Below are 25,620 nucleotides of genomic sequence, written 5' to 3'. Positions count from 1 at the left end.
TCCTGGCTAGTCGCCATTTTAGAAATTGACTAGCCCGAAGTAACTGCCCACGTCTACATGTGGCAGTGAAACGGGATTCCGATTTAAAGCCCTAACTTGAATTAACTGGTATTCCTCCTGCAATGAGGTTTACCAGCTAATTCGAATTAGGGACTTTAAATCGTAATCCCGTTTCACTGCCGCATGTAGACGCGGGCAGTTACTTCGGGCTAGTCAATTTTAAAATGACGACTGGTTGGGAACATGCAAATCAAGCGCGGGATATTTAAATCCCGGGCTTGATTTGCAATTCCGGTCGCCCTCATTAGCCTCCCTAGATCCATCAAAGGGGCTAGTGTAGATGTACCCCAACAGAAGTTTGTCCAGTAAAATATATTTCCTTGTCTCTTTCATTGGAGGGGAGGTTTGAGCAAATCTGTTTTCTGCTTTCCATTGCTTTCTCTTCCACTGTATGCAAAACTGAGGAAAGACACTAGGATGAATGCTTCCCGTGTCCCACTGAACTATTTACGATAAAACCTGCCAAGAGCAATCACTCATAGGAGTTAGCAAAAATGGTCGCTTGTAAGGCCACTTCTCTTCAAAGGTTTTCACACCTGAGAGCAATGGTGTTTCATGGCTTCTACAAGGAGCAGATTGTGATAGGTCTCTTCTCAGAGTTGGTCTCTAAGGCAAGTCCTACTGTAAATACAAGCCTTTCAGGACTATGTAATTATGTTCCAGTCTTTACTGCAAGGAATCATATTTTTCACGATGCAAGCATATGTTTTAGGCACATGCTGTAGTATGCATACTATATGAGCTGAACAAAAACAAACTGAGTAATGTGCATGTGTACATTGCTAGTCAATACTCAATTCACATGTGCATGTCCAGTAGGGTGCGCACAAAGTAGACAGACATATATCTGACCATGTACAAATATGAACAGGCTTGAATACTGCAAACCAAGCGCCATTCTTCATTGCTGAAATATATCTATCCGCCAAACATGCATTCTGGCATTTATTCTACAACAATCTATTAATATTTATAATAATGCACAACCTTATTTGTAATCAAAACATTATTCTACATATTCTTAGGGGGAATCTAGTTCGTGCCATCACACAGGAAAAACATCTGATCCATGTCTGTTCATTCTTACTACAGTAGCTGAATAAGGCCATATTTAATGTTTTTCAATCTACATTACAAATTAATGATTTTTTTAATTTATTTTACTTACAAAGATTAAGAACAGTTCTGTTCCAGTAACTTCAATTTGTAGTGAAGCTGCTGTATGAGGAATTATATCAAATGAAGTTCATTGATTGGAGAGAAGAGAAACTGTCATAAATAAATCCAGCTAAGAATGGATTTCCACATTTTGTGCAATGATAATATAAAAAGCTCCTGTACTTTCTCACTGACAGCAGTTTCTCTACATTAATCTGAATAAATAGCACAAGAGAATTACTATTTTTACATGTTAAATATATTTTTGTTGTCTACCCAAAGTCACAAAACTGAGAATAATAATATTCAACTCATAACTAATTTGAAATTTGCTGCTCAACCTGCCATATCACCAAGCGCCATTCTAATGTGGTACCCCATCTTGCACTATGTCAAAGCTATCAGAGAGGCCCCTGCAGCTTGAAGTTTACTTGTTGTTCGAAGGAGAAAAGTTAAATAAATAGACTTTTTAAACTCTACATTGCAATTTCAATCATTTTCATTCAAGGGTGCAGCTACACTGCAGGGCTTAACTCAAAATAAGCTACACAAATTTAGCTCCGTCACTTGCATATCTTATTTCGAAATAGGAAGCATCTACACAGCACTTATTTCAAAATACAGCATTTTTCCTCCGACTTCCCTTATTCTTCATATAAGGAGGGTTACAGGAGTTAGAGTAAAAGTCGCCCAGCTTGACAGTATTTAGATACTATTTCGAAATAACTGCCTGCTGCGTAGACGCGGACTTTTGGAATATATTTATATATTTGGAACAAGTAATTTTGGAATAGCACTAGTTATTTCAAAACAGTGTTGCAGTGTAGACGTACCCTTAGAATGCCAGAATTGACTACTTTACTTTAAAGGATGGAATCCTTTGGCTGGAGGTTACTTGCCCAAGGCCTGTATTCCATCAAACTCCAACGCTGCAATTTATATGTGAACAGACATCAGTGCCTGCATGTAGCCCCACTGACTTCACTGGACTCCACATGGGTGCACATGTCTGACTGCACATTGCAAATTGCAGGAATTCAGTCTACTAAACTAGTGCTATACAGCCTACCAAGAAGTTGCTAAACAAATGAAAAAGTATGATTTGAAGCAGTAGACATACAAGGAATATAAAGCATTATTGCCTACCAAAAATGAGAATTTGCACTTCAATTAAAAATAATGAAATGGAACTGCTTAGAAATGTATATGCCAGAGCTGAGGGACCCCATAATCATATTTCTGTAAAAAGTGTCCCTTTGCACATTTTATCCTCATTTGTCTGTCAATCCAGTACCAAGGGCTCAATCCTACTAAAACCTGCGCCATATAATGGCTGCAGTGCTCCTATTCATGGAAATAAGCACTAAATTGGGTAGGAATTGGTTGCAGCATCAGGCCCTACATTACTGTAATATTCCACAGGGAGGGACCAGTCTTCAATATGTTTCATTTGAAATGCTCGGGTGATTTTAAGTGGTATAACATTGCAATAATAATTTGCAATAATAAAACACTGTCAGATGGTGTTCCGTACTAAACATCGTTGAGTATTTGTCAAATAGTTTTCTTTTATTTCATTGGAAGGTAAAGGGCAATCCTTTCATGATGCATGTTTCCATTCCTACTGCCATGAGTTTGGCATTGTATGCAGCTGGGTTCCGTGGTAAGTTTCCCATCAGTAGAGTGTACATGATGGGAAGTCACAGGGTATGTCTACACTGCAGTGTAAGCCTGGGTCAGAGTCAGGCTTGACCCAAACCCTACTTCTACCAACACACAATTCTGTCCAGCTCTAGCCAGCAAGAACTCTAAGCCCAGATCCCAGGAGCTGATCAGAGGGGTGTGTTCAAGGCAAATCATACTGGGGCATGTGTCCAAACTCTATTATTTCATAGTGTGGACACAACTTAAGCCAGTGTTCCTCAGAATCAGGTCCTGAGAGTCTAACAAGATTAGCCAACTGGCTCCCAGACAACAGAAGTCATCCTCCTTGTGAAAGTACAGCTAATCAGTGTTTATCCCTTCCATTTTATTGTGAGCACTATGCTGCAAACACAGTGAACCTTCTCATTTGTTTGCAATGGCCACCAGCCACAAGTCCTTTGCCAAATGCAGGGCTACCTGGTTGTGGGATCAGTCAGATTTTGATAAATGTCTGACGCAAGAAAAACAAAACTCTCCACTTCAATGAGTGTATTTGAAATGACTATGCTTATCAGAAGAAGAATGTAGCAGAATTGGTCATCTGTGATAGTGTCCTTATGACCCCAGCATCTAGTATCAGACCAGAGGGGAGCCAGCAGATGCCAGATCAGGTTAGCAAGGTGACTCTGGTGTTCACACAAATGTTCAAGGAGATTTTACTACAGGAACATCTCCAGGATGTCCTGGGTCTACTCAAAAGAGCTGTTTCATGACCTCTCCCCAAGAGGTGCAGCCTGCTGCAGAAACAGTAGCAAAAGCAGAAGAGGCAGAAGTAGCCCTGGATTCTAGTGTTTGGCTCCATGTTTCTTATTGCTAATATACAAAGAGAAGGGATTTTTTCTGCTTTTTGAACCCACACAATTTTAATACAAGCTGCAGGTAGGGGTATTTATCTGCTAATGGCAGAATGTATGTCAGCATCCTCAGCTCCACCCCACCATGTGGAATTCAAAATGGATCCCAGGAAGCACAAACAAATTAAACAAGCATTTAAATGTTCAATTGATAGTCACACATTCCTACATGGATGTGCTCAGGTGTCACAAGTAAGACCCTTATATTGCCTTCCCTTTTAGTGCATAGCTTGGTATAAACTAGCCATGCCACAGTGTAACAAGCCACCAGTAAATGGTACAATGGACTGGTGGGGGGGAGAGGTGGATGAAATGTAGTCCACAGGCAATGAAAGCAAAATACGGCTAAGGGTTTGTATGCAGTCCAGAAATGTGCTGGGAAGATGGCTATGTAGTTTTTTTAGAGTCTGCCTTATTGTGTGTGTTTGCATGCAGTCCATAGGTAGATTGAATCAAAGGAGGCTGCATCGGAGGCTGTAGCAGGACAGTAATTCATCTGGACACACAGGTGCAGGAACAAGGGATGCAGAGAGTGCTTCAGCGCCTCCAGATTTTCATCAGGTCTATTTTCAGGTCCTCCCTTTTCTGTAGGCCTCAGTACCTTGGAAGCTCAGGCACACTCCCACAGGAGCCTGGAATTACATAGACCAGTCCAAGTGGAAGCATTTCACAGGGCCCACAAACAGGTGCACTACCAAAGGGTAGAGAACTCACTGCAAGTGGAAAGACACAGACAGGCTGCAGAGTGTGCGGGCGGAATTGCAGGAAAGACTGTCAACAAAGCTTCTGTGGCAAGAACATTGATTGAGGGAGTAAGCGTACATTAGAAAGACCTATTTGAGAAGCTGCTTGTGCAATGGCCATAAGAGTGCAGGTTTCTTACATCCTGAGTCTGCTCCATGGTACCAAGTGCCCCAAACCAGGAACAATTGAACAATTCCAGATTAGGTGTCCCAGGTGCTATTTAACACACTAACTGGACAGAGCAAATATACCCCTTGCAGACCTTCCCTGGAACATGCAGTAGCACCAACTGCCTGTTCAATATATAAGAAAGGCAAAGGAGCCTGAGGTGCCAGGGGACACAAAAAAGCACCTTCTTTAATACTGTTTTGCTGTTGTTGGTCTATTATTGGTATTTAGGTTTCCCAAAGGCCGCTGGTCTGCCTGGCAATGCTTTAAAATTGTGTTTTTGCAAGGCAGGCATGTTCATAAATAAAGGTTTTCATATTAAGAAAGTTCATTATCACTGCATCACATCATATCATGTGTACTTCAAATAATAAAGGTTACCACACTGTATGGCAAACACGGGTTTTCAATGCATTTATATACATCTGTCCTCTAATCTTTTCCATATATGTGCGGATTTATTTCATCCAGGTGCAGAATAATTCTTATGTGCACTGAGGCATGGAAAATCATACACCACCAAGAGAAATACAAAACCCAGGTGTGGGCACTCTGCTAATCAGCTGGCTGGCATCTGAATTTCTCCTGAGCTGCCGCACAAGCACCCAGCTTACAGGGAACACTGGGTACAACCCTCTGCTTAAAGGATTGATACCCAAGCAGTTCTTTTCCAAAACAAATTATTTCCTTTATTTAATGTAACCAACCTTTTCTAATGCAATTAATATAAGTATAAATCCTACTGCACAATTATACAAGAGAAAGTACCCAATGCTGTAATGTTATACAGTTGGAATGGCTTAAGTGATTATGTTCTGCATGTGGTGATCAATCATATCCAGGACACTGGCAGTAATCTTAATAAACCCTACATTTTATACATAGTAATAAGGACACACACTACAGACATTCATCTTTATTATTCTAGGTGTACACATTCATTACCCCTATTTTTAGTCTATAACTTATACTACAGCTAGCATGCGTATTCTCTATAGGCTAGTGTGGACAAGGCAGCTGCAGTTTTAAAATGTGGTAGAAAGTTGTGTGAACAATAGGGAGGGAAAAGAAGTGGGAGAGGATGAAATAATTTAAAAAAGACAAATACGGGGGTAGTAAAATTGGGGAACTCTTCAAGCTTGTGTTTGTGGGGAAAAGGGTGAAACTGGGAGCAAGGGCAAGGGACAGAAACAGGAGGTGAGTGGGACTGGGAAGGGACTGGTCTTTTTAAGGCGCACGTGTGCAAGTCAATAATTGGTTCCTTTTCTCATTAAATTGCACATCCCAAGCACCTCCTTACTTTTCAGGTGCCATGGTTGGGAAACCAATGGAGGTCAGGGCAGGGACGGACTAAGGCGGGGGGCTAGCCGGGCAGCTGCCCGGGGCACCAACCTATGGGGGGCACCCGATTGAAGAGGTAAGTGGCACCACGCGCCTGGGGACAGAGCCGCACATGCACCACGCACCCGCTGCCCAGGGCGCAAGTACGGCTAAGTCCGGCACTGGGTGAGGGGGAAATGGGGAGCACCATGCCCACAAGGGTGCCAAAATACAAGTTTGCCCAGGGCGCCATTTTCCCTACGGCCTGCCCAGTCCCCATACACTTTGGCGGTGGTGGCAAGAGCACACACGTGTATGAAAGTCTCTGTTGGTGCAGCCAGAGCCAGTCTAGTTCCCGCCCTGTCGGCAGTGCTGGGATCCCAGGGCACCCAGCCCCAGCCCGCTCCCAGCCCCTTTCCCTCGCGCGGCCTCTCCCCAGGGTGGCCGTAGGTCCCTTTGTTGAGCCCTGTCCCGAGCTTCGCCCCCAAAAGGAGGCATCTGCGCCCGTCGCTTTTGCTGCCTGGATCAGCTGGCAAAGGGGCCACATGCCCGTTTCCGGCACCAAAGGGCTGCGGGGCGGCGCAATGTGCGGGGCGGGGCACGGGAGCGGAGAGGCCAGTTCCCGGCGGGGAGGGCAGCAGCGCTCCAGTATCTGCGGGCGGGGGCTGCCTCCAGAGTCCCTCCTCCCCCGCCCCACAGGGTTGTTGCTATGGGCGACAGCCCTGGGGGCCCTCCGGCGCGTGGCTGGGGTGTCCCAGGTTCTCAACGGTCACCCTGCCTCTCGCTCTCCCTTTTCACCCCTCCCCGCATTCTCCTCTCAACCCCTCGCCCATGAGGTCCTCCGACCCCTAGGGGGAACTCTCCGTGCCGCCTCCCCTTCCCACCCGTCCAGGGTGTCTATTGCAATGCCTGATTGCAACCCGGGCGCCGCCTTCCCTCAGGCAGGGCGGGCCCGGCGCGCTCGCAGACTCGGGTGGCTGGCGGCGGGAAACAGGCGCCGCCGGGCAGCCCCGTCAGACACAGGACCCCGGCCCTCACCTGCCGAGCCGCTGGGCGCCGGAGTTGGCGGAGCAAGATGTCGACGAAGAATTTCCGAGTCAGCGACGGGGACTGGATCTGCCCGGACAAGAAGTGAGCGGGCGCCGGGGGCGGCCCGGGCGGGCGGAGCTCGGGGGCTGAGGGGAGCTCGGCGTCGCTCGAGTTCGGTTCCTACAGGCGCTGCGTGCGGGGCTGTTGCTTCGTCAAGGCCCTAGGCCCCCGGGGGCGGAAGGCTGGTGCGGCCGGTCCCTGCCCCGTGGCCCCTTCTCCTCTCGCGGGAGCCCTCACGCGGGCCGGAGCCGGAGCTAGGAGAAACGCCCTTTCCGTCAGCACCTTTCCACTCCCTTCGCTTCGCTCCCTCTGGGGCCGCTCGGGGCCGTGACACGCTGGCAGCTCTGCGCTGCAGGCGGCCAAGAAGGTGGCTGGGTCGTGATCCCGCAGCGTGTTTCGCGTGGGTGGACCCAGGATGTCCCGTCGCTGTAGCCAGGGATCTGTCGGTGCGGGGTTTGCACTCTCTGGACCATAATCTGGAAAATGGCGTGGCTATGGGGTTACTTCTGTGCGGTGAAACCCAACAGTCCTTCAGCCTTATTTGGAATTGTTCAGTTAGCTTTTCATATGTTTGGGGAAACATTTAATAAGGGAAGTTAAATATTTAGCCAGAGAAGTTTGTTTAAACAACACCTGGCAAAAGTTGGCAAATATTTACAGTTATTGATGGCGTTTGTGCTGTTTTTATTGTGAAAAAGGAGAATCCTGACAAAAATAACAGGTGGCCAGTGCCCTTTTTGTTTGCTTTCTCTTGGTCTAAAATGTGTATTTGTACAACAAAAGAAAAACAAACCATCATGTTACAAATTTATTTCTGAGTTTAGAAAACAAAGTCTGTTTTTAACATTCCTAAGAAACTCAAAGGACTTTTTGAGTTTAACCAATAAGCTGATGCTTATCTGTTAATGTTATTGGTGAAACTTTGCCTAGCCCCGCTCCCAGGAAGGCTTCAGTGCAGATTCTGTGGTGTAAAACTTGCATGTGTAACCATTAAGATTTTTGGCAATTACATGGTTACCTTGTTAATCAAACCCCACCAGTTTTATTTTAGCTTACAAAAATTAAGTACAGGTTTATACTATGGGGACAAGTAGACCTAAGCTACACAATTTGAGTTATGTTAATACCTTAATTTCAGTTATGCTAACTTAGATTTACTTACTGCCAAGTCCACACCATGTTTGGTTGACAAAAAAAAAAAACTCCTGTCAACCCTCCTTACTCATCTTGTTCTGGTGGAATACAGTTCCAGAATCAGAAAAGAGAGTGATCAGAGGTTGATTTAATGGATCTTCACTTGACCCACTAAATCGACCCCTAGTGAATCAATCAACATAGCGTCACTCTACCCCCATAGTGGAGACATACCCTGAGCTATCAACACTAACATCATTCAAGCTGGGAAAATTTCATGATTTGTTTTGTAAAACAAAGACAACTTCGTGGGATTTTTTATCTTTAAAACATTTTCCAAATATTAATTACCGTTGTTATTCTTTTCATGTTTAAAAAAGTGCTAATTACCCTTCATAAGAAAAAAAATATATATATATATATATCTTTTTTTTTTAGGTGTGGAAATGTTAACTTTGCTAGAAGAACGAGCTGTAACAGATGTGGTCGAGGTACCTATTTTCCAGTTTAGATTTCCCTTTCTTTCTAATCCTCGCCTCCCTCTCCCTTTCCCTCCCCTCCCTCCCCAAAAACCAAAATGTTCAGTCTATAAGAAACTAGGAATGTTAAATATTGGTTATTTGAATAATCTCTTAACCTTATGAATTCTATCCAGCGATGGGCCAGCAGCCAGTGCACCTTGGCCCCACTCTTGAGGAGCCCCCTGCCACTCCATACTGCTGCTTCTGTATCAAAGGCAGCAGCGTGGGGTGCCAGGCAGGAGCCAGTTTAAAAAACAGCTCCCCTTGCAGACTGGCTGCCTGCTGCCCCATGCTGCTGCTCTGTAGAGGCAACAGTGCGGGGTGGCACCTCTTTGGGTGGGTTGCCTGAGTTCCCGAATCTGGCGTGAGCCAGAACTGAGCCAGGCTGCCTGCCCACCTGGTTCCTTATACACTTTAAATGCAGAGTCGCAGCTGGGGTAGGTCCTGGACTCAGCACAAGCCAGGACTGAGCCAGGCTGTTGGACAGCCTGCTAAAAAATTTACTGGCCAAGGGAGAGGAAATGTGTGTAGTCTGTAGAATTAACCTATAAGCTTTTGCTTATTGGTTAATTGGTTAATTGACTATACTATTACATCCCTATAAGAAACTTCTTGACAGTTATTTTCTTCAATCTATTTTCAGAAAAAACAACTGAAGCCAAAATGATGAAAGCTGGAGGGACTGAAATAGGGAAGACCCTTGCTGAAAAGAGCCGTGGCCTGTTCAGTGCTAATGACTGGCAATGTAAAACGTATGTTGGTGTTAAAAGTTAAATATTTCTGCTGAAGAAATTTTTAATTGATTAAAAATTCATGGATTTTGGTTGTTTGACTCAGAATCAGTGTGGCTTTTATTGGGTAGTCAAGATTAATTTGGACCTCTTTTTTTTTTTTAGTGGTATTTAAAATGGGTTTTGTATGTTTTCACGTAATAGGTTAATTTTCATTTTCAGTTTTTTTTAATAAATATTTACTCAGTATGACTTTAGACAGACAAGATGGCCTTTTGATTAAAGTACAGGATTAGATGTTCCTCATCTGACTGAAAAACTTCTTGTCAGTTATTTCATTTCACAGGCTGCTATATGTGTGGATTTTTCTAAAAAAAAGAAATAGGTAGAAGAATGAGAGTGCCTTTCTTTCACATCTTCCAAAACTTCCCAAAACAACAATGAAGTCAAAGTACAGAGAAACTGTATTTTTCCACAAACTTTGTAAAAGTATACTTGTTTGAAACAATTATGGGAACAGATTTTTTTTTCCTGATACCTTGATTTTATGAAGAACTTAGTATTTCCTGATACCCTTTTGATTTATCTATTCACTCTTTGTTAATCCGCATACAATTTCCAGTCTATAAAACCTGTACTTACTAGAAATGTTTCCTATCTCTAGAAAATGCTAATGAATCCTAGTTCACATTTGTCAGATTTCAACTTTATAACTGGCACTTATACCACTGTTCCTACAGATTGCACCAGTGCTCTCCTATTTAATTCTTGACTTTTTCCCACTGTTTTCCAATCATCCTCTTTTTTTCTTCAACCTCTACTGCCTTTTTTAAATAAGCTAGGTACCATTCTCCAATACAGTCAAACCCTAGGAAAAAAGTTACAAAACATGACTTCTTTGTAGTGTAGTGAAAACTCCTCTTATGCCCAAATATGTACTGTCTTACTACCATATTATGATTTGGTCTAGGTCTGTGCATATATGTGCATTTTAAACTTGATCATAGCAGTAATTCTTTTGGGGCTCTTTGGACTGACTACTTGACTCATGCCTGTGATCCTTATTCTGACAAAATTCCTATAGACTTCTCTGAGAGTTGTGTGCAAATAAGTAGAGCCCTGCACAGATACAAAATTCATATCCACATCTGCAAAATAATTTGCAGCTGTGGATACCCGCAGATATAAAGCATATAAACGCAAATTTGCAGCATTCTATGTACAAAATTTGTATCCGTAAAAATGAGGCACAGATATCTGCAGATTTGTGGGCCCTACAAATAAATATTGCAAGAGTGGACCCTATTTATGTTACAATTACCTGTTAGATTAGTAGTAAAGTCAAATTACTGCTAACCAATATAAATTGATCTAATTATTTTCTGGAAATATTTCCTAATTTCTGGGCTCTTTAACTTGAAATAAAATGTTGCATCTTTACACTTACTTTCTTTCCCCTCCTTCCAAAGCTGTGGCAATGTGAACTGGGCCAGGAGATCAGAGTGTAATATGTGTAATACTCCAAAGTATGCAAAACTGGAGGAAAGAACAGGTAAGATGAATTTACATTTTTAAATAAATTTTAAGAAGAAACTAACTTAACTTAAATCAAGTGGTCATTTTTAATAAACATAGCAATTCTACCTAGTCTTTCTCTTGCATGTCCTACCCTGTAAATCTTTGTATGTACAGTATATAGACTTATTAATATATAAATTGCAAGTGTGAGAGTGGTTCATTTCAGGAAATCTTCATGGAGTGGTCAGTTTAAACATCTTTTTAGTTTTTATGAAGATACAGTACTTTAAAACAAATTCCCAACAGATTATGTTTAAATCCAGGAAATATTAATTTCGAATTTTTGGTATGTAGCCATAGCGTCCATCTACATTAAATTTATATGTTAGTAGTAGGTTACAATACAATTCCCGTTTGTAGTGTAGAATGGGCTATAACTATTTCAAAATTAAACAATAGGCTTGGTCATGTTTTGGATATAATAAAGTTCCACCAAATTACAAAATGAAACCATATTATAACTAGGTCATGGTTGCAACTATGCTGGAACTGATTGAGTGGTTGTGATGTAGATGAGCCCAATGAGTGTTATCTTGTCAGGGAATTAATCTGTTTTAGTATTCTGATACTTGTAAAATTAGAAACACAGAACAATTGATTCATCATAGCAGAAAAGTACAATTTATCAGTTTTCTATTTTTTCTATTTATTCTTAAAAAATAAACTAGCTGTCATGTTGCCAAGTCGTATAATTCTAAAGTACATGTACCAAGACACAGTTTTGTTACTTACAAACAACTGTAAATTATATCTGAAATTAAAGTTGAAGATTAAAACAAGAAGTTCTGAGCTGCCTGCAGATATTCAGAAATGGTGAAATATGTTAGGCATTCTAAACAGTTGCACAAAGTACGTGCTTGTATTATTCACTATATAAATCATTTTGATTACTTTCCTGGTTTGGAAAGAGAAGGATGGCTTGCCAATGTCCTTTTTTTTTATTAACTGAGGATACTTGAATGAAAGGCTCTCTGTTTTAGACATTCATCTTTTTGTGCTAATTATTTCTGCTTTATAGTCATCATTTTCTCTTTTGTGGGGCTATGTTAGTGACATTTGTTGTGTCAAAATACCTGCTATGACTTCAAATGAGTAGCAGGTGGGAAGAAAAGTTATTTTGGAAATAGCACGAGCAATGAAGAAGGAAGAGACTGTTTTTAACTGAAGATTTAAGTTTGTTTTGATATTTGTGTATATAACATTGAAGAAACAATTTTAATATGTTTATAAACTATCATTTCAAATGCAATGTGATAAACACACAAATAACCTTAAGTCCTCACTTTATGGCAGTGGTGGAGCAGAGTTCCTCTCTGCCCTGACCATTTCTGCAGGATATTCTCCTACACAAGGGGGATTCTCTGCTGGGCATTTGCAGCCTGATTATGGTTTCTTTTCAGCACTACAGTGTCTCAAAGGAGCCATAATCTGGTCTGTAATTACAAAACAGTTGCAGTGGGATGTATTTTTTCATTTAGCAAAGGTTACCTCAGCTTCTCAATTAGATTCGTACAAACTATTTTTATATGCTTATGTGAGAACGGTTTAATATCGGTTTGCTTTCAGATTGCATAATATTTGATATATATTTTATGATATTTTATACATCTAGAACAGTGGTTCTCAAACTTTGGCCCATGGCTTACCTGGCTCAATGCAAACCTTTCCGTGGACCACCAGTTGCAAATGGAAAGTCGCCATTAATTACGTAATTACACCCGAGCCATTTTTCTAGTGTTGCAGCCAGGGAGAGTGGTGTAATTTAACCAGTAAGGAAGAAAATATTAATTTAAATTGTTAAAAAGATTAACTGCTTTAACTTTTTCATGTTAGTTTATCAAACTTCATTTTAAATTAAGTGTAATTTATGTCTAACACAAAAAGTCTCCATGTTTTCTTTATTTATGACAGGGATGGGGAATCTTTTGTTTGGGTCACAGTCCACTGATCCATAGAAAAATCATTTGGGGACCACACGTGAGAAGCGAAAAAATAAAAAAAATTAAAAAAAACTCAAAAAATCCCTAACTCTCATTGATGTGGTCCCCAACTGAGACACTTCACTCCTCTGGCACTCCAGCTCCACCTGGGATGGCGGGTGAGGTTGGCGCATCAGTATGGGCTCCCTGCTACGGGGAGAACGGGACTGAGCTCGAGTCATGGACTACCTGGGGTCACTTTTTTGAGTACCACTGATCTAGATACATCGTCCGTTCATTTTAATAAAATGTAATATAACAGAAGTATTTACTAAAGACTTTGTACTTAATGTAATTGCATGTACATATTATAAGAGATTATAGTTCATTATTATTTTACAATTTGCAGGATATGGAGGAGGTTTTAATGAACGAGAGAATGTTGAGTATATAGAACGTGAAGAATCAGATGGGGAATATGATGAGGTAAGATTATGTATAATTATCACATCAGAGAAATATAGATTTGTGTTAAGAGCACATATTTGGCAGGGAAGCCTGGCTTGAGACACTAACACAGGATATGTCTACCCTACAAGCACATCAATGGACACAGCTGCAGCTATACTATAGTCATGTACAGGCAGTCCCCGGGTTACGTACAAGATAGGGACTGTAGGTTTGTTCTTAAGTTGAATTTGTACTTAAGTCGAAACTGGCGTCCAGATTCAGCTGCTGCTGAAACTGACCAGCGGCTGACTATAGGAAGCCCGAGGCAGAGTTTCTCTGCCCCGGGCTTCCTGGAATCAGCCGCTGATCAGTTTCAACAGCGTCTGAATCTGGACGCTTGGAACAGAGAAGCTGGGGCGCTACCGGTTAGGTCCCTGCAGCGCCGCACCTCAGCGCTGCGGGGACCAACCCGGCAGCACCCCAGCTGCTCTACCCCAGGTGTCCCCAAGTCAGCTGCTGCTGAAACTGATCAGCGGCTGATTCCAAGAAGCCCGGGGCAGAGCAACTGACCAGCAGCAGCTGACTCAGGACGCCTGGAGCAGAGCAGCTGGGATGCTGCCGGGTTGGTCCAGTAGCGCCCCAGCTGCTCTACCACAGGCGTCCGTGAGAAAAGCCTGGTCTGCTGGGGGGAGGAGGGGACTAGTTGCGCCCCCCCCCCCCCAGCAGACCAGGGAGATGCGCCCCCTCCCCCCCCCCCCCCCCCAGCAGACCAGGGAGACGTGGAGCTGCTTTTCTCACCCCGGAGGACATGGGCGGCGGGACCGCGGCACGTCTGGGCGGTCCCGCCACCCACATCCTCTGGGGCGAGAAAAGCCCCATTCATAAGTACGGATCGGACTTAAGTCGGATCCGCGTAACTCGGGGACTGCCTGTAGACACTTCCTGCAGCAATGGAAGGGGGGTTTCTGTTGCTGTAGTAAATCCACTTCTTTAGGTGGTAGGGTAACAGAAGAATTATTCCATTGAGCTAGCTGCATTTATAGTGGGGTTGAAGGGTTGACCTAGTTGCAACTAGTATAGGCTGACCTAACTACATCCCATCCCACTATGTATGAAATTTTTCACATCATTACTGTATGTGATGATGCAACTATGTCAGCCTATGTTTTAAGCACAGACCAAGCCTCAGCTATTAGGCTCAGGGTGAGAGAAGCAAGCTGTGTAAATCTTTGTAATTACATCTCTTGTTAATTCGTATGTGACGTATAATTGGAGCTGAATCTGCAGTTGTGGGGGGAGGGAAGGACGTAAACTTCCAAATATTAGTTAAAATTTAAATTGGTGGGACTTACAGAGTTTCATGTTTCAGTTGTTTATCTGCTTACAAGATCTGCTTTAGATTTCTTATGCTGTTTTCTTTATGGTGCTCATATTGCTTCCAAAATATACTGAAGTCTTTTATAAAGCAGTCTTATAAAGCACATGCTCTTTGAGTACATCCAGATTTGATAAATTTTATCAGAATCTGGACATACAATATAATTGCCAAGTACTTTTTTCCAGGTCATTCAACTAAGATTTCTTATTAGAAATTTGCCTTCTCTGTCTTCACACACAGCAATATTTTTTAAATTTGTAGTTAAAATAGTCTTTATTGTGCTTCATTTTTTCCCCATAAGTCTTTCAAAAGTTTTAATTCATTATAGTCTTTTCATATTAGCTTGTAGGAGACTGCTTATTTAATATACTATGATTAGTATTACTTGTGGTGGAATGGATGAAAACGATGTGAATATAACTCACATTTTTATGGAATGCAATTAGTTTGGTCGCAAAAAGAAAAAATATCGAGGGAAGCCAGTTGGGCCTGCATCTATCCTGAAGGAAGTAGAAGATAAGGAATCTGAAGGGGAAGAAGAGGAGGATGAGGATGAAGATCTTTCCAAGTATAAATTAGATGAGGTAAAATAATTCTTGTTCTTTGTTACTGTTCACAGTCTATGCTCTTCCTAAGTGAAATTGACCTTAATTCTTAGCAGAACTATATTAGAATTGATGTCCTCTGTTAAATAATGCTGGCTTTATTTTTAGGTATAAAATAGAAATAAATATCCTCCTGAACTGCAGTTTTGTTTTTAATACACAATCATTGTTAAATATTAGTTGTTCCTTTTAAGCCACGATCCTGCAAAGATTTGTGCACATGCTTACTTTTATACACTGACCAACAAAATCAGTGGGACTTCTTACAGCGTATAAAGTGAAGTATGTGAGGAATTCGCAGACTTGGAATCTAAATTTAGTAATGGAATACACTATCTCTGGGCTTGATACTTCTGCTAGACGTTTGCCCCAAATAAAGTAGTGTCTCATTTTTAAGACACTCCCTAAACTATAATACATATGCTGGCATTATAATTAGCTACCTAACTTTTTAATTATTTAGTCATTATGCCTGATTTTGAAGATCACTATTTCAGTCCTATTATGTGCTCTTTCTGAAATCTTTATGTGGCTATTTGATTTTCAATAAGCTGCACTCAATGTTTAAGGGTTGGGTTTTGTTTTGAGTTTTTTTGGATATCTTAATAAAAGAGAACTTAAAAAAAAATTTTTTTTAGAAGATTGGCAGTAAGCTCCAAATAAACAAGAGCTAGTAAAACTACTATTCCAAATGAAAATTGTCTAAAATGCAGTCCTGCGTTCTGCATATTTTCTTCATATTAAAGTCTCTAAGCCTAGCTAATAGTCTACTTTTTTTCAGGATGAGGATGAAGAGGATGCTGATCTCTCAAAGTATAATCTTGATGCCAGTGAGGAAGAAGATGCTAATAAGAAAAAGAAACCCAACAGGCGCAGTCGCTCTAAATCTCGATCTTCCCACTCACAATCTTCATCACGCTCATCCTCCCACTCAAGCTCAAGGTCTAGGTCAAGGTAAACGGGTACAGGTCAAGGGTAACGCCAGGCAAAATGTCAGTATCTAACTTCTTTATTTACTTTTTTTTCCTTGATTGACTTATAGTTTCAGTTAATGTAACAATTTTATATATACAGTTTACATAGATTACATTTTTATGATGGCTTTTTATAGTGCCACAGTTTTGAAAGTGAAAACTTCTTTTAGTTTGTCACTTCGATTTCAGCGAGATAATGTTTCAGTGGGGCTTAGTTTTCTTTTTTATAACATACTTTCAAAACGAATTGTGCTCCTTTTAGCTTGCTAATGAGTTGTCACATTTAATGTTACATGCATGATTTTTTTGAAATAATGCAAACTGTTGGAAGAAAAGCTGACAAACTTGTTTGCAAAGGGGAGGCGGGGTGGTAAAGAAGGAAATAATGCAATAAGAGCAGATAAAATAGAAGTCTAGTATTCCAGAATTGGAAAATGCCTTGAAAGTGAAGATAAGAAACTTGTTTTATGTAGTATAAAAGGGGAAGTCAACAGAGGGATTAAGATGATTAGAGTATCAGGCAAGGAAGATTTATGGAACTGATTTTAAGAGTGTGCAGGGATTAGATGGGTCTTAGTGAGGCCAGATAAAATTTGCACAGAAAAAGCTGACTCTGATCAGTAGTGAACCAACCAGCAGCTTACAAGACATCTCTCTCAAGCAACTTATGAAGTTCCTTATTACTAACACATAGATATATAATTAGTAATAGTATAGCTAAGATTTAGCTATTGTATGGAGAAGTTTATAATACGACCATAATACATTACCCAAGCTGAAACCTGCTGAATAACATCTTCATTTAGGAGAACTTGTACTTGCAGAAACATATGTTGGGATGATCTCAAGTTCTTGGAGATAAACATATTTTTTTACACTGAAACTGCTTCTCTTTTTAAAATATAAGCTATTGTTTTACTAGACCTTACGGTAAGTGAATCACACTTTGCTGAAGTGACCAAGATTTCAAATATGTGAAAATCGGCTTTTTCTTGTTCATTTTTGTTAAAATTTGTATATGTTTCTACTTGGCCAGCATGACACCACATTGCCCCTGCACATTTCATTTAAAATTCACATGTTAAATGCATCATCCTGGCCTGACTTCTGGGAACCCTCTACTAAATTCCTCTTTAAATTGCATACAATTTCTTCTCTACAGAATACCCTCCATGAAAGGATCCATAGATCACTGCCCTTTCCTTCAAATCCATTAGGCCATAGTGTCTACAAGAAGCTAACCAAATACTATTGGCAGAACTGATTGGCACATGCCAATTTGTTTATCAAAAACTCACTTTGATAGTGTGTTACATCTTTCTTCCCCCATCCTTCATTTTAGAGTGTGAGTTGTGTTAGACAGAAATTCTATCCTCCTGTGTGAACTGCACCTTCTGCATGGGAACTACTGGAATGAAAATAGAATTAAGATCTCTCAGACTTGGGTGTAATCTAGTCACAGGAACTTCAAAATGTATTTGCAACAATGAGCTGAGTCTTCATTTCATTAAACATAAATGTGTGTTGAAAGAGTTTTGAGTTCTCCTTGAAAGTTTTTTTTTTTTTTTTTTTTTTAAACATAACTTATTTGGCTAGAAGTAAAAGTACAGACTATTCTTGTTCTGAATAATATGATGAAATAGAGAGACAATAATAATATTGATTGGGATTTACAGAATGAATTTACCAAATGGAACCTGAAAAGATTATTGAAATTTGGTTTGCCATGTCTTCTCTTCAAAATAATTGCAGTTACACAAGATTTGTAATACTGCACTCTTGTAGCTTGTATTTTAAGGAGACACCATCAGTTTGAAAATTATATTAATTTTAAAACATTATAAAGCTACAAATATTGCCGAAGAGTTCTGTAAGTTACCAAAAATAATTTTCTTGTGTGTGTGCATTTTGCCTTTTTATACAGTGGAAACTGTGACATTGCCTATAATCAATCTCATACTTGCTGAAAAGAACCTTATCAATATCAACAGATGAATAACCAATCATGATACTTTTTAAAAAAATTAAGAAATGTTCATGATGGTGTATTTGGAGTACTGTGTCACACACTAGGATTCCTAATTTTACACAGTTTAAAAATACAAGCTGATGGTGTCCCATTAAGGTTCAAATTACAAGATTTGGGTTGGATTCATGAAATAGTTAATGGGTGAGCAATCATTTTATTAACTTTACCAAATAAACGGATATCCTACTTACTTTGTCTGCTTCCACAGTTTAACTAATAGTTCTACTGCAAACGTTCAGTCTCTTAAGTGGATGACATTAATAAAAACCTTAACTTCTTTATGCCACTACTTTACTCATTGGAAACTTTGACTAGAATTATCCATCAATATTTGAAAGTAGATAAAGTTTTTTTTCCAGATTAACAGAATTATTTATGTCTTTCATGAATCTAGGCCCAAGTATGATAAATAGCTGCATCTGTATACTGTTAAAAATAGATTATGAAAGAAAATGAATATTAATTTTTGAAGAGTTACAAATATTACAAATGAGTATTTCAGATGCTCATATGTCTTATGGATTGTGCAAAATTCTAGATGTAATTTTCAATCATCATGTCTCATGAGGCTGGGCAAGTATCGGGAAAAAATCCTCCATGTTGTTTCAGGTCCCGTTCAAGAAGCTCTTCCAGTTCCAGATCAAGATCTCGTTCCACTTCCAGAGAACATTCTAGATCTCGTGGGTCGAAATCAAGGTGAATTAGGTAGCATTGCAGAGAGAAATTCTAAAAGGGTAGCAGAACTGATTGCTTGCGTGTCTTGTTTTTAAGAGAAAACAACCAATTTTGACAACTCATTTTCAGACTAAGTCAGTTGTTCCAAGGAGTTACCACTATTAAATGAAATAATTATTCTTGAAAATGCATGTTTGCTTTCTTCTGAGGAATTTTTTAAAAGTCTGGTCTAAAGCTAGGCAAGTGGATAATATCACATCTGCAATACTTCAGAGCAAGAGAATCCGAATGCATATTTTTGCTTTAAATGATTCTTGCAACTTTATTTACTGTTTCTTCTGGCAATTAAATATGAAATATTAGATGTGCTATACTCTTGTGTGGTTAGGGTTCTGTATTTGAAATCCTATTAGACACAACTGTTGAAACATTATTGTAAATATGGGAAATCACTGATCAGTTACTCATGTGAGTAACCCACTGCTCACATATGGTCAAGGCAAGCAAGACTTGGTCCAGATCTTCTAGATATAATTATTAGAGTCTGATTTAGCTGGTGTTATTGTATAGCAATTATTGAACTGTGCATGGGAGCCAAAGTTAGCAAGTCACCCCTGTGATAAGTTCACTGAGGCTTCCTGTTGACAGAAGTTTTTACAGTAGAATGCAAATCTGCCTCTTTTTTTTTTTTTTTTTTTTTTTCTGTGCATGGAGTGGATTCTTATGGTGTGAAACAAGTGTGGACTGGGCATGTAAAAATAGTCTTGCATCCCTTGAGTGGTCCAAACTTCTTTAGTGTCCTCTTTTAAGGGGTGGTGTACAAAAAGGGATTCCATTATCTTCAGAAGAGAAAATTGTGGAAGTGGTCCATGCAGCCTCTACTAATTTATCTACATTGCATACTCCTTATGGCACCTCCCCACCTCTTTGATCACAGTATAAATAATGTAAATAGTGAGCGCTTGGATAAATATATACTTGACATTCGTGGTATGTACTCTACATGGCTCTCTATACACCCAAGCACCCATTGTTGTTTTTCGCAATGTAGTGTCCCACTACTAGGGCCTTTACCTGCTGCAAAGAAAAACTTCGGTAGAAGGGACAGGCTCTGCTGCTAGAGCTTTTTTCCCCTGCAGGGACACTAGTAGTTCCCTGAGGTAGGGGAAAGACTCCCAAAAACAAGGAGCTGGAAAGGCTCACACTGCCTCCCCCATTTCATTGCCACATGTAGCTACATACTGCAGTGTGGCTGCATCCTGCTTTTCATTGTGGCATGTAGCTACATGTAACCTATATGCTGCGGCAAGTGGTGTGCAGTGTGGATGTATCTTATGAAACAGTTCTTTAGCTGCTCTGAGAGAAGGATTGCTCCCTCATTCTACCCTACATTTGCCCAGTGTGCCTATTAATTTTATGCCAGTTGCAATTCTCACTAGACTAAAAATTTAGACTAATTCCTAAGGCAAATATAACTAAGTGTTAAAATAGAAAGCAAATTATTATTTGACACCCCATTGATACTAAAACAACATGTTCAGGACAAGTTATTTTTAGTATACAGCATTGGTTTAAAACTGCATTTCAGACCTTCCTGTCGGTTAAATTGCTTAATATTTTGGAGTACAGTAAAACTCCAATAGTCCAGCATCCAATAGTCCGGCACTCCTGATAGTCCGGCATCAAAATGGCAGTAGCCTAGCGAGTGAGTTTCTGCAAAAAATGAGTCACAAGGTAACAGCGGCAACAGCTGAACTGAGCAAAAAGGGTAAAAAAGGGTTTAAAAAACTAAAACCTTACAGTACACTTTATACAGTATGTACAATAAAAAGGGTTAAAAACATTTTATATACAGTATATACTGTATACAGTATATACATAACTATCTTATAGTATCTCCTGATACTCCGACATATTTGATAATCCAGTACCACCTAGGTCCCATAGGTTCCGGATTATCAGGAGTCTACTGTACTTTATTATTTACAGTGAAGATTGTGAAACTTTTCTGTGGAAAAATATGCATGTTTGATTAAAAAAGAAAGTACTGTCACTAAATCCTCTTGTTCTGGTAAATTTAACATTGGGCTTGAAGCCAGGAGAGCCTAAATTCTTTTTCTATCACCTTGTCTGTCGGCTTCAGCAAATGATTTATTTCATGAGAAAGTAGCTGTTTCTTTGTAAAACACAGTAAAACATTTTGCGTAGCATTTTGTCTTCTAACATTTTTAGTTTATTAAAATAGTTTCAGTTCAGCAGAATCTTGCAAATTTGGGTGGGAGAATGGCCATTTTTTGAGGTTTCTTCCAATTTTAGTAAATGTTAGGTGGTTTATTTTTGAAATAACATTGGTTTTATGATACATAATGGAATATATACACTAACAGTAAAGTGAAACACAATTTGAAATAGCTTGTATTAAATCTCTCACTTTGTGGACTCTATTACTTAGCACGAATATGATCTTCTAGTAGGCCATCTCTCATCCCAGTCTCCTGCAGTACGTTTAACAAAACCATAATTCTGGATAACAATGAAAAATGGCTCCCAAACCACTGGTACACAATACCATATTTCCAAAGCATTATCTTCAAAATAAGTATTTTCATTGTTGAGGTAGAAGTTCTTACTGTCTATTAACTAAGAAGTAAGTATTAAAATGAATTTGTAAGATGTTGTGGCAAATCTTTTATTGAATGTTCTTGGATCTGAACTCTGTAGTAGACTTTTGCTATCGTCTTTATATCGTACACAAATTAAATCAGATTTATTTCTTAATCAATAAAGATCCAGCTCCAGGTCCGTCAGGGGGTCTTCATCCCCAAGAAAAAGATCTTACTCAAGCTCTCGTTCATCATCTTCCCCTGAGAGAGGCAAGAAGCGGAGTCGCTCTAGATCTTCTTCATCCGGTGATCGCAAAAAAAGACGATCGAGATCACGGTCACCAGAAAGGTTTGGGTTTATGTAGAATAAGAATGGGTGTATTTAAAATGTGTCTAATATACTTGCAAAAGAAATGAAATGAACTGGGAAAGGATTTAATTTTATTAGTTACTCATTTGGTGTTTAAAAATAGTTTTTTGAGCCTTCCTCCTCCTAATTACAATGCTGCTTTTTAAAAAGTGATGTTTTAAAACCCTCAAATCTTTCTTTGCAAAATCTCCTGTTCCATAAACAAATACCCGGATTTCCATTGTTTCAGTGTTTAAAAGGGCTAATGTATTCTACTACTTGATTAACTTAAATAAATGAATACTGTGACATCAAGGAATTGTAAATTTAATATGAAATGTGGCAAATTTAATACTAAAGAGTGTAACATTAGTGAGCATAAACCGGTTTTAGATTATGCATATATACAGTTTACTTACTACCCCTGTCAGATAAATTAGTCTTCTATTGTGGATGTGAGGGACAACATTAAGTGGAACTTATTTTTTTGCATACTTTCTCTGTTTGTATCTTACAGACACCGCGGGTCATCATCTGGATCTTCCCATTCTGGTTCCCGTACAAGTTCTAAAAAGAAATAATGTATTAAAGTTCACATTAAAAAAAAAATCTAGTCCAGTGCATGAGGAATATTTTTAAGAACTTGTTGTCTTATTTGGTCAGAAGTGCTAAATCTGCTAGTAGAAGTGCATGTTTGTCCTTGCTTTCTGGGAAACTGCAGCTTTGTTAATTCATTAAACAAAAAGTACAGTAGCATTTTAAGCCATAAATTCCCTAGAGTAGGTGTGTACATTTCATTATTGTATTGTTAAACAATGTTTAATGAGGCCCACTAGTTTTAGTACTATTGTGAGGGGGATTGGGAGGTTTTTTTAGTTCGAAGGGCACCTACCAATTAAATTATTTATCCCTCACTGAGCTGTGAATGGAGACAGGCTGATGTGTGGAGTCCCATCCTCCAAAAGAGGGCTCTCTGCACATAACAGCTCCTGAGCTTCTTTGATGCACCTTTGCTAGGATCTATGGTAATGACTAAATGCAGAAAAACTGGGGGCCTGACTGTAAACAGTTCCCTTACTCACATTTAGTGTAGACATCTGAATCTGATGCCCCTTACTCACCCATTACAGAACCTAATATTGGGTATGGGATGTGAGACTTCCCCTCTCCCATACTGAAGACTTTTTGGATCATTAATCTCTTCTCTCTGTAGCTGATGTCTGTCTCAAAGATGTCTGTGTCTATGGAGATGTAGCCTATTTGATCCTCTGTCAGCCAAGGAAAAGCCAGCTTTCTCTAGTAGGTTGCTGGGTGCAATTTAATTTTCATATATATATATATGTAAGTCTGTGATCTCTCTTAGAAAGGGGATAGTTTTTTATGGACTTATAATGCTGAAATGAACATTTTGTAGCTACTTTTGAAGTGATGAAAGAGTTTATGAAATAGTTTCTTGGGAGTTAGTGTTAGTCTCCTCAAGCTGGCAATGAAAGATTAATTTGGGCTGTAGAAAGCTATTTTTTTCCCACATTAAATTTTACATTTGGTAGATAAGCTGCATAGGAAGTTCTCCTGAAATACAGATAAATCTGTGCTTCTAAATAAATGTGATCAAAGATCATAGCTGTCCCCTTCAACTTCTTTAAATTTATGGCTTAAAATGCTACATAAAATTTGATTTACTAGCAATATCACACTAAAACCTGGTTACCCTTGAGCTCCGTTTGGTTAAGAAAGATTTGTGTTAACAGTTATCTTCAGTGGCATCACAAGGTAAGTATGTTAAGGAAAAATGATATGTTTTTTAAAACAAAGAAGCAATATATCTAATTATTTGAGTAGTGAAACTTTCAACATCTTTGATAGTTGCTTTTGTAAAATGAACTTCAAGAACACAAACGGAGCAAAAATACATTCTGCTTTTTTTTAAAATGATTTTATAAGTTTCTTTTGGACTGATCTGACAGCAAAATGTTTTTGTTGTAGAAATATTTTGATAATCTTTTTGCAGAAAAAAATTGCCCTGCAACTTCTTCTTTATCACTTTCTTTTATATCTGATTTCCTTGCTAAATGTAGCTTAGATGGCACAAGAACAGTTAGTTTCTTTTAACTGTGCATCTGACTTCATGAAAGTCTACATACTAAATTGTAAAAATAAGATCTATTAGAAGCTATATGTTATCTTCATTTTTTCTTGTGCTTTGTATTAAAATTGTTGCTGTACTTAGATAAAACTTTTAATTTAGCAAATGATAGGCTACAGACAACTCTGAGGAAAATTATGGTTTCATTTAGCTTGGATAAAATGTACTAAGTCATTTCATGAATAAATGATTCTGTAGACAAGTGTAAATAAAGGCTGTGAGTCAATTACACAATGAGTGTTTCTGTTGAGACATGTAGAATAAATCTATTTGCTGGTTCACTTTTAAACTTTCTGAAATGCAAAGCTTTTTTATTCTGTCTAAGATATCTTTGAAGGGAGAGAACTAGCAACTTAAAGGCAAAAGCAGTTGTTCTGATCACAGCATGCTTCATAAAATACAAGCAATATCCATTTTTACTGACTAACTGCATCAAAAATTAAAATTGGGCAGTAGGTCAGAATCAGACCCACTTTGTATAAAACATAGATACAAAGATCAAAATTAATCTTGGCTTGTTTTGTGGGGGGAAGAGGGAGAGATCAATCTCTTTAGCCTACTGTTGTAATTTAACTCTAATAAAATATTGTCCCGTGGCCTGCTGCTTAGTATTGTACCCTTCTTACATAAAGATTTTTATGATGGACTAGAAGATGTACCCTGCGTTGCTCTGGTCCTTAACTCAAATACATTTTCTTTGTCTTAATTTAAATCGTTGCTTTGGGGGGGGGGCTGGGGATGAAGGATTCTACATGCAGGTTGCTGTGGGCAGAGAGATCCCAGCACACTCTCACTGCAACAGCTTGGGGCCAGGTGAGAATCATCTCTCCATGACTGCTGCAGCTCCAGTGGACACAGCCGGGAGTGGGGTGCATGTCCCCTAATTGGGGGACAGACACACGGATAAACTCTCTCAGGTAGATAGTGGTCTCTTTCTCCAACTCTACGGCCCCAGTGGAGTTATGTCTGTCCTGGTCCTATCCATGGTCCCTTCTTTCCCCACTGTGGTTATTATACAGTGTAAATTTTTCCTGCTTTCCATCCCATATCCCTCGCTGCCCTTCTGTGGTCATTATATAGCAGAGCCCTCCCTTTCCATTGTATGAGAAACAATCCCATTCTAGGCACATTTCACATTCCTGGCATAACCCAAACCCTTACCAAATTCTTACCTTGTTTTAAGCTATAAGAGGAAACTGCATACAAATTTGGTGATCCTAGTTCTTACTGTTTAGGACGAGTTCTTGAACACAGTCACATTCTCTCAAATATGTAGTAGATTACTGATACCAGCTAGAGCTGTGAGAGGCTATCTAAGCTAGTGAGTGGGCTGCATGAGTGGCCCTCCTTCATCTAAGTGGGCCACAAGATTATCGTATCCAATATAGTCTCCTAAAGATAAGGTAATTTTGCTAACTCATCTTACGTACC

At 39.6% G+C, this 25,620-nt stretch overlaps 1 protein-coding gene across 2 annotated transcripts; it reads left to right on the top strand.

Moving 5' to 3' along the window:
* Window positions 1-6,677: 6,677 nt before the first annotated feature.
* ZRANB2 (zinc finger RANBP2-type containing 2) lies at window positions 6,678-24,478 on the top strand. Of its 2 annotated transcripts, none has more exons than XM_075936235.2 (10): window positions 6,678-7,139; window positions 8,670-8,722; window positions 9,396-9,504; window positions 10,953-11,035; window positions 13,390-13,466; window positions 15,255-15,392; window positions 16,195-16,367; window positions 19,026-19,112; window positions 21,879-22,043; window positions 22,561-24,478. In XM_075936235.2, exons 1-10 carry the CDS (start codon window positions 7,084-7,086, stop codon window positions 22,622-22,624), a joined length of 1,005 nt encoding a protein of 334 aa, XP_075792350.1. In that variant the 5' UTR covers window positions 6,678-7,083; the 3' UTR covers window positions 22,625-24,478. The 2 variants fall into 2 exon arrangements, with proteins under 2 accessions (XP_075792350.1, XP_075792351.1); XM_075936236.2 differs by lacking the exon at window positions 6,678-7,139 and adding an exon at window positions 7,369-7,543.
* Window positions 24,479-25,620: the final 1,142 nt, after the last annotated feature.

This window comes from Pelodiscus sinensis, chromosome 9 (genome assembly GCF_052426305.1).
Source record: "Pelodiscus sinensis isolate ZL-2025 chromosome 9, ASM5242630v1, whole genome shotgun sequence".
Taxonomy (NCBI): Eukaryota; Metazoa; Chordata; order Testudines; family Trionychidae; genus Pelodiscus; species Pelodiscus sinensis.
Note: the sequence above shows the minus strand (reverse complement) of the source record. Positions and strands in the feature narration are given on the sequence as shown.